Source organism: Augochlora pura, chromosome 5 (assembly GCF_028453695.1).
Source record: "Augochlora pura isolate Apur16 chromosome 5, APUR_v2.2.1, whole genome shotgun sequence".
NCBI lineage: Eukaryota > Metazoa > Arthropoda > Insecta > Hymenoptera > Halictidae > Augochlora > Augochlora pura.
In genome coordinates, this window is record NC_135776.1 from 18,730,731 (window position 1) to 18,740,202 (window position 9,472).

Genomic DNA, 9,472 nt, shown 5'->3' on the forward strand with positions numbered 1-9,472 from the left:
CGGGACAAATTCCGTGGGTCGAGCCGATATCTCGGACGGAGGAAGAAGTCTCCGCGCGGGTGCCGGGCCAGCATCGGACGTTTCACAAAAGGAAGCCCTAAAATCCCGAGAGCGGGGCGGTGTAACAAACGATCCCGGGTGGTTCGAGGAAATCGTTCCGGGTCGATTCCAATCAAGGGATCCGTTTCTTCGTTTCCGCGAGGATCCCGCGCGCCGGATCGTGGAACCGGGCACCACCGACGATCATAGATTATCGTACGCGTTGCCCGGGCCACGGCGGACAACTTATTATCGGTTATTTATCACGGCGGCCCGTGACTGAAATTTTTCGCCGCGAACCGTTCGGCGATCCGCCGCCGCCTCCGCCTCCTTCGTTCCACTTGTGACGGGAGCCGAGCCACGAGCGGCGTGAGAAATGAAGGAGGCGCTTACACACACACAGACACAGAGACATCGAAGGCCGTGTTACGTCGGGTAGCCGAGCGCGCGCGCGCGGGCGACGGTGAAACTGCTGCGAGCTTGATAAAGCTGCGAGAGATCTGGGTCGAAGACGAGCACGGGACACGGGAGGTCGACGAAAATGCGACTGCGGGTTCGAAAAATTGATCCGACGGAATTTTTGTGGCCGACGTCGTGCCGACGACGACGGCTTCGCGTCGCTATACCGTCGACCGAAAATACGACCGGGAAATAGTTTTATATCGCGTATAGTTCGTATATATGAATCGGCTATTTCCCCACGATGATTATTAACACTCGCAGCCATTTTAACTAGAAAGATCATTTTTCTAGCTTATAGCAGTCTCATTTCACGTGACAAATTTGTTATTTTATACGTATGAAATTGATTCAGTTTTACAGTTAACAATTTTTTAAATCTAAACTTTGTTCGTATAGAAATTATTTTTAAATGCGATGGAATAATTTTAGTGGTGCCTCAGTGTGCAAAGGGTTAACTCCGTTATTTTCTCAACCGTCCGTGATTAATATTTAATGTTTCCAGAGGACTCTTTCTTCGTCGAATTCATTTTCGCTCGTTTGCGCACGCTCGAAATGTCGCGCGAAATTTTCTTAACCGGCGAACTTGTCAAAGTTCCTTTTTTGAAGGGTGCTTGTGTTTTTTAAAAAGGTTCTTTAGGCTTTTCTTCCTTTAAGGGAATTTACTCCGAATTAAGGAGTTCCGGGTAGATTTGTTCGGATTGCGATACTGTGGCGCGAATAATTGTATTTATTATATTCATGTGTATACTCGAATGTTATTTTGATAAAATATAAAAGCATTGTTTAATCCTAGAAAGATTCCATGGGGTTGTCTCGGCGCACCCATAGAATTTTTCAATTGTCTGCAAACGTATAAATAAATAGTGAAATCTGTTCCAAAAATAATATAGAATATTTCCAATATTTCTAATATTTTTAATACTCTGTTTTAAATATAACAAATAATATTTCGATGACTAAAATTTGATTTAAAGGCGCTTGCACCCCTACGATGTCACTAATACCAAAAAATGTTTAAAATTATTTAATTTCTTTGATTTGATAATATTACGGCATTTCTCAGGAAAAATCTCTAATTTCTAAATAATTCAGCTAAAATGATTGCATCGATGAAATTTATTGCTATCCCCAACGCACCCGTACAAATGTAATTCCCCCGGTGTGCGACTGACATTAGAAGGTTACCCACCCACGCCGCGGTAAATAACCGGGCAACTTACACAGCGCCGTTCACTTCACACGATCGAGTAAAAATTCACCCCGGTAACAAGGAGTATCGAATTATAGCGAATATTTACGAGCCGCCCCGAGGATCGTTCCACCAAATAACGCGAAATTCCGTGGAGGTTGCCCGCGAGGTTCGCGGTTAATCTTAGTCAAACAATGGACCCGGAAACCGAACGTTTCACTCCGAATAACCGAACGGCTACGCGATACACGAACGTTTTTATTTTCATAAACTTTCGCGCGGTAAGTCTCCTTCGACGGGCTAAAAATAGAAAATTGGAATACACGATTAACCCTTTCGGCGCGAGCACCGTGTCCGAAGCGAACGCTCGCGTTCTACGCGCCGGCTGGAAATTCGCACATGGTCAGTGCTTTGTATAAAGATTTTTGTTAAAAGTTGAATAAAAACTTGGCTTGAAAAAATATATTTTTCTTTTAAATAAAAAATATTGCTTGCAGTTTTGATATTAATATTTCTGATGTCTAATAGAAAGGGTTAAAACAGCGGTGTAGTAATACAATTTTCACCGCGAAAAGTTCAATGTTAATAATAAAGTAAAAAATGTTATACTGATTACTTAAAGTTATTTTATTTGTTTATCTAATGGAATCGAAAGGAAACTAAATATTACTACGTTTCGAATAACTTTGTTACTATGTTCGGAGTAAATATTTCTTAACGATAACTTGTTAATGTTTTTCCAGCAGCTTTTACGTTCTCCCTAGAACTGTTTTTTTTATCAACAAACTATCCGAATCACGCGTTTCTCTAAAACGCCGCCGCGAGCCGAGATATTTTCGCCGAACCAAATTATATATTTCGTACGAGCCCGATATTTAAACGCCTGTGAAATTATAAAAGCATCGTACGTGCAAATAGATTCAATTTCAAATGTACAAATTTGAATAAAAACCCGCGAAACGGAGGCACGCGAATTAAGATAATTTTAACACGTATTCTCGTTGCGCCGCGGCCATTCGCAAAATGCCCGGCATTTTTAGAAATGACACCGTATAAAAAATAATGTAACTTGTTAAAAATCGTATATTTTCCAGCGAAATTTTGGAAAATGGTAGAAAACATATCTGTCTTTATATTGTGTAAATTTTTAATTTCCTATTGCTTTCTGCAGTTATTATAATATTCGAACATCGAAGCGTTTGAACTTTGAATAAAATTCTAATATACGCAATATAATATAGCATTATATTATTATTATATTAAAAATTCAGTATCATATTAAAAATAAAGTATCATATTATTATCATATTAAAAATATACTATTATGTTGTTATTGTTTTGTATATAATGAATTTTATTCATAAAATTGAATCTTGTAACTCCTGCAACAACAGTTATATTTTTAATAACTTTCTAAATATTCCATAATATAAAAATGATTTTGGAACGTGCTGTGACAATTTTAGCGATGCCTCAAAGTCACCATTCGAGTGCAAAGGGTTAACGCTTTACTCATAACCTATAAATCGATCTTTTATAAATTAACCAATAATTTGTTATTTATTATTGCAGTGAAAATATCAGATTGTACTACTATAAGCTTCCTATAGTATTCTACAATTTTTCAAAAATTAGATACCTTTCTTAATGAATAAAATAAGTAAAATAGATAAAATAAATATTGTTTACTGTTAATATTATGAAAATTGAAAACCGTAGAGTTAATTACTCTATAGTAAAATAAATGGCCGACGTCAAGATCGAACATATAGAAATAAATAATAGAACGATTTTTTAAAAGCCGAATAGAGGTTAGGTGGACGCATAATCGGCGCGCGGCAGAAATTTCGGAAAGCTCGTTTAAAATCGGGCGTGCGCGCGCGGTCAGCGCGAACAAAGTTCTAAAAGTCTGGCAAGCTCTCCGAGGCAACTGGATCGAAGCGCCGTTGCTCGACATTCTTTTTTCCCTTTTCTCTTCTCTCTCTCTCTCTCACTCTCTCAGCAAGCGACGACCGCTGGCCACCGCCGGCCACGGCTACCTACGTATCCGTGTAATTAGACGTAATTAAGCAGCCACCTTATCTGAGCGGCGAGCGCCTTTTCCTCTTTCTCTACCGGTTTCCCTCCTTCTTCCACCGCTTCCACAACCCCTCTCCCCCCCCACCTCCGTCTCCACCTCCTCCTCCTCCATCAAGCCGGCTCGCGCGCGATTCATTTTCCTAGCAGTCGTGCCCGAGATTTCTCGCGGCTTTTCTACTTGCCCGCCAGATAAATTTCCGACCCGTAACCCCGCCGTTTCAGTGGACCGCCCGCGTGAATCCGGTGAGAAATCGTCTGCGGTCGACAGGCGGATCGCGGGAGCGGAGAGAACGTGCGCGCGGCCAGAGAAACCCGGTCCCGGGATACGTACTCTACACACACGCGCACACACACACAGATACGTGGATACGCGAGGCACGGTTATACACGCACACCACGGTGTTTCTCTCTTTATGACTTCGCGTGGACTAATTGATTGGCGTACCGGATAATTTATGGCGGGTATTAATCGACCGGGTCACGCGTGTCTTTAGTCGGAATTTTGACGAACAATTTAGCCGGCGGCCGATGTTGAAAAGCCCTTTGACACCGCGCGCGCCGCGGATGTCCGGCTCGAACAGGACCTCGACAAGTACCGTTTGATCTCTTAATGTTTTCTCTCTTATCGGTGCCCGACCGATGGAAACACGCTGCTCTTATTTTACATAGGACTACGGATTTTACGCGGTTCTGACAAAAGTGCGGCACTTTGTGGTGAGCGCAGTGGAGAGATTAAAAGAATTGTTAACTGTGGAACAGTCGCCGTCTATTTTTCGAGCTGTTATTATTATGTTATAGATTATTGTATTGTTAACTTATTTTCAGAGTTGAGGGCGTTGTTAAGTTGTAAAATATTAGTTTTTAGAGATAGGGTATTGGAAATATTATATATTGTTTTTCAAGTATTTATTTATACGGTTGTCAATTTAGAAACGTTGTGGGGTGGCTGACAACCCCATAAGGTGGTTATAGAGTTAAATACCGACGCAGTATTAATTTATTTAAATGGTTGAATTAAATGATTGAATTGATTTTTATATGGCATAAAAATCTGTCCATTTATTATTGGACTACTGTTTATTTATTGTGTCGAACTAGATCTTTTTTACAATTCTTATACTACCCTCAAACTTATTATATAATATTTTATATTTTTGACATTTATGCATTTATGTTCTGCCATTGGAATGAAAGGTTTATTCCGTCAGAAGTTAACCCTTTGCTATATTAAATTTGTCTATATTCGATAAATTGTTAAATAATAGAAATTTTGTATATTGAAACAAATATCTTGATTTTGGAATTAAAATAGTCCCGAGTGCAAGGGATTAAATAAAAAGAAATAGCTTCTTCTAAGAATTTTGATAATTTTAAAATAATATATCCATACTAATAAATTCTTTTAATGTTTTTACAATTTTATATTTCGACTAGATATTTTTGCCATAAACGTCTACCTAGAAACAAAGCAAATCCAAGATAACGAAGCCTATGATTGCAAGATTTGCATTGAATTATTATTAGAATTATCGTCGAATGAACGATCTGTTGCATTCAGGTGCATTTGGTCAAGCCTAATCGCCACGGCACTTATAATCTCATTGACACTAGCGTGGATCGTACAGTGTACGGGATCGTGCAATAAAAGACGCGCGACTGTCCAAAGACGGCACTCGAGAGATTGATCAGTCAATGAAGCAGAAAATGGTCTAGGGGCTGTTGCGTCGTTCTCAAGACGTTTTTGGGTCAAAATTTTCAAATTGATCTGCGATTTAACCCTAGAACGACCCCGCAGGATTCCCGGCCACCCCTTGGCATTTTTCAATTGTCTACGGGCTTGTAGATAAATATTAAAACTTAGAATTTCCTTGCAACTCGTGTTATACTTCATAGTTTTTTTTTAATAAATAATAAATGGCATTATTTATATTATATATGTTAGTATATATATATACACATAATATTATCTACATTATATGTATATGTTATATAATATTGTCTATATTATATATATTATACATGATAATATAGATAATATTATGTATATTATATACGTTATACAATATAATCTATATTGTATATATCATACGCGCTATACATGTTACATATAATATAGATAATACATAGCATGCATAATATATACGATATAGATTCATAACTCATGTTGCACTTCATATTTTATCGTTTCAAAATAATAAATAATATGTAATATAGATAATATTACTTATTATTTCGAAAATATAATTATGAAGTTCAACATGAGTTACGAAGACAAGGAAATCCTCAATGTTTTAATCATAATATATATGTTACATATATTATATATATGTCACACGTATATTATATGTATTATATATGCAATATAAATATTATAGGTTATATCAAGATTTTATTTCGTATCGGGCGCAATCGCGCGGCGTCGCTCACGCGAAAGAAAGAACGGAAGGGGTACGTTTTAGGGTTAAGCCGAGCGCCGAAGACTGCGAGGCGTGTTTAGACGCGGTTAGAGTATATTCGGCGCGTCGTCGGACAAATGTGCGAACTCAATATGATGTATTTTTAGCGCGGCTCCGTTCGGAAACGTTTGGTTACCGAGCACACCGGGTTCATGATTTCGAATTATACACTTCGAACCGATTCCTTGCGTCCGATTTTCGAACGAAAATCGTGACGTACCTGCTCTCGGAATAAAAATCGTATACCCGGAATAAAAATCGTAACATTTAATTCAATATCGGTGAGCACTGCCGGAAAACTATCTCGTCCGCTAAATCGGGAAAAAATGATATCCTGAAAATAAAAATTCGAAACATTCGCGTATCGGGATTCGCCGTAGCTATTGTCGCGACGGCGTTGGAAATTTTTCGTTCCGGTAAGCAAATAAACGGGCGTGCGCGTCGAAAAATCAAACAGCCGGTGAATTCGACGGAGCCGATCGTACATCCCCGCAAAACTGTAGCCGATCGAATTGGTGGCAACGTCGTCGTCGACGACGACGACGACGACGACGACGGGCCACGAAAAGCCCCGATAATCCAGCCAGCAGCATAGACAGACAGACAGACTCACCTTGTTGTGCGGCAGCTGTGTGGGCACGTAGAGCGGTGGATCCAATCCAGGACTCGTCACTGCATGACGCCCGATAATCCTGTCCGCCGGTTTCGCGTCGTATCCTTCCGGCTGACCGATGTGGAAGCCCTTGCTCTTCACCCAAAACCGAAACTTGCTGTTCTCCGCACTGTTCACTTCCTCGCCCCTCAATGTTCTCAGTATCCGCGCGTACTTCTTGATCGTGATCGTCTTGGTCTTGGCCAGATCGCCGTATGTCTTGATCACCCACGGTTGGTAAGCGTTGAACATGCCGTCGCTCTGGAACTTTTTCGGCAGGCCGACGGCGTTCTCCTGTTGGCCCTTCTGCTGCATGCCGTAGTCGCCGTTCACGCCGGACGCGATCCCGGGGAACGGGATGGGCACGCCGGTCTTCGCGTCTATGGCGTTCCCGGCGTTCCCGTTGCCGGCCACGTAGCCCGAATTCAAACCGGCCGCGCCCGAGCTGAGCGAGCCGCCGGTCATGTTCGAGATGTCCAGATAGGAGACCGACGAGCTCTTGCCGAGGTTGGTCGCGTTGCCGACGAACGTCGCCATCGACGTGGACATGTACGGTATCGGGGTGGGCATGCTGAGGCTGCCGGCGCACAGGCCGCCGTTCGGACTGGCGGCCATCCCGAGGCCGGGCACGGACGCGTAGGTCGACATGTCGGACATGTTCGCCTGGGCCGGCCAGCTGCCGGCTAGAACGCCGTTCGCGTCCGTCCCGTTGCCCGCCGCCGGCGACGCGGTCTTCGAGGACCTCGACACCGAGCCGCCGCGGCTCTTCGACGACGGGCTGACCTCCGGCGACGAGGAGTTCGACGACGACTTGGTCGCGCTCGTCGACGTGCCCCGTGACTTCTTGGTCGGCGGCTCGTCCCGCGTCCCGTTCATCGAGTTCAGGTTCCCGTGGGACGGGCTGTTGTTGTTCTCGGACCTCGACCGTTTGCTGCTGGACCCGCCCGACGCGGACACGGATTGGCCCGACGGGGTCGGCGAATTGTTCACCGGCACTCTGCGACGTAGACCCATTGTCGCGCTGGCCATTATTCCCAGCCTATATTTAGAGGACCGCCCGGCTAGCCGGTTTCTCTGACGATCGATTTTACACTGTCACACTAGTTCACCGACTCGCATCGTCGTCGATCACCGAAACCGACAACCACCGCCGGCATTATCCTTCTATGATGCACCCGGATAGGAAGCCGCGCTATGCGTATATGCGGCCACACAGACACTTGCTAATTCACGGACACAATCCTCGCGTAGTAGAGCGGGCTTGCTGCCCGCTGCTGCTGCTGCTGCTGCTGGTATGCGGCTGACGAACTCTATCCGCCGATGCGACGGTTTGGCGGGCCTCGGTGTCGTCGTCGACGTCGTCGTCGCCTCCACGGGTTCCGGCCACGGAACGGAGAAATCGCCGTGGAAGTCTGGAAAAAGAAAAAGACCCCGACGGGGGGGGAAGGTGAAAAAGTGGGATTAGCTATGCGCGATTAAGCGGCGGAAACGTTTAAACGAGGGCGCCTCGCTAATGGACTAGCGGCCAAGTAGGTGGAAACTGCGACCGGGGGGAGGGGGGGGGGCGGCGGACGAACGGCAGGGGCGGGAGGCTCTGCTCGGAGGATAATACGTAGCTAAAATTCACCTACGAAATTGGTTTCTCCTACTTGCGAGCGTGACGCGACCCCGCCACCCTTTTCTTCGCCTTGGAGAATTCTTTCCGCGTGGAGTAACGCTCCTCGCGCCGGGACACCTCGCGTTACGTAATCCACGACGAGGGAATATAATTGAGAAACCAATGCTGCCGAACAGTAGGCCGAATTTCTTTCGCTCGACAGAGTAGCCCGCCGGTTTCATGAACGCGGACACGTTTTTCCGCGAACATTTCTTGTTGCCGCGCGATTCCAAGATGGCGGTAAACGGAGAAGAGCGAGAAAAATGGCGCTACTTCCGATTCCTCAGAAATCTAATCTAAACGAGCAACAGTCTAGCAGTTTTTGTTCTAATAAATATAATTTATAGAATTTTATATTTTAAATTTATGTAATTTATGCTAATATAATTTTAATAAATATTGCCGTACCTTAACGAGTTTCGCGCGTGGCGTTTGCTATTAATAAGCTAAGTATATCGTTGCTTTTATTTTAGTTGGAGTTCTATTCTACTTTCGTAAATATTTAAACGTTAACGCAGTCAATTGCAACAAACGCGAGGCTTGTTACTGTCTTCGATAATCTCCGAGTTTCAAATGCCCATATTTAAATGCATAAGTAATAAGTAAATAGATAAGAAAATAAATAAGCGAGTGAATAAGTAAATAGATAAGAAAATAAATAAATAAGTAAATGGCCGAGTCAAGAGCTATGCGAATAGATAAGTGGATGGGTAAATAAATAAGCATATGAATAAATAAATAGTTAACTAAATAGCTAAAGAGGTAACTAAATAAATAAATAAGCAAACAAGTAAATAATTAACTGAATAGCTAAAGAAGTAACTAAATAAATATAAGCAAATAAATAAATAGTTAACTAAATAGCTAAAGAAGCAACTAAATAAATAAATAAGCAAATAAATAAATAGTTAACTGAATAGCTAAAGAAACAACTGAAC

At 42.8% G+C, this 9,472-nt stretch overlaps 1 protein-coding gene across 1 annotated transcript in view; it reads right to left on the minus strand.

Moving 5' to 3' along the window:
• Positions 1-8,131, minus strand: part of LOC144469766 (uncharacterized) — a 78,328-nt gene extending 70,197 nt beyond the window's left edge. The window contains exon 1 of the mRNA XM_078180365.1: positions 6,839-8,131. Within this exon, the coding sequence (XP_078036491.1) occupies positions 6,839-7,906 (1,068 nt within the window). The 5' untranslated portion in view covers positions 7,907-8,131. The remainder of the gene's footprint in view (positions 1-6,838) is intronic.
• Positions 8,132-9,472: the final 1,341 nt, after the last annotated feature.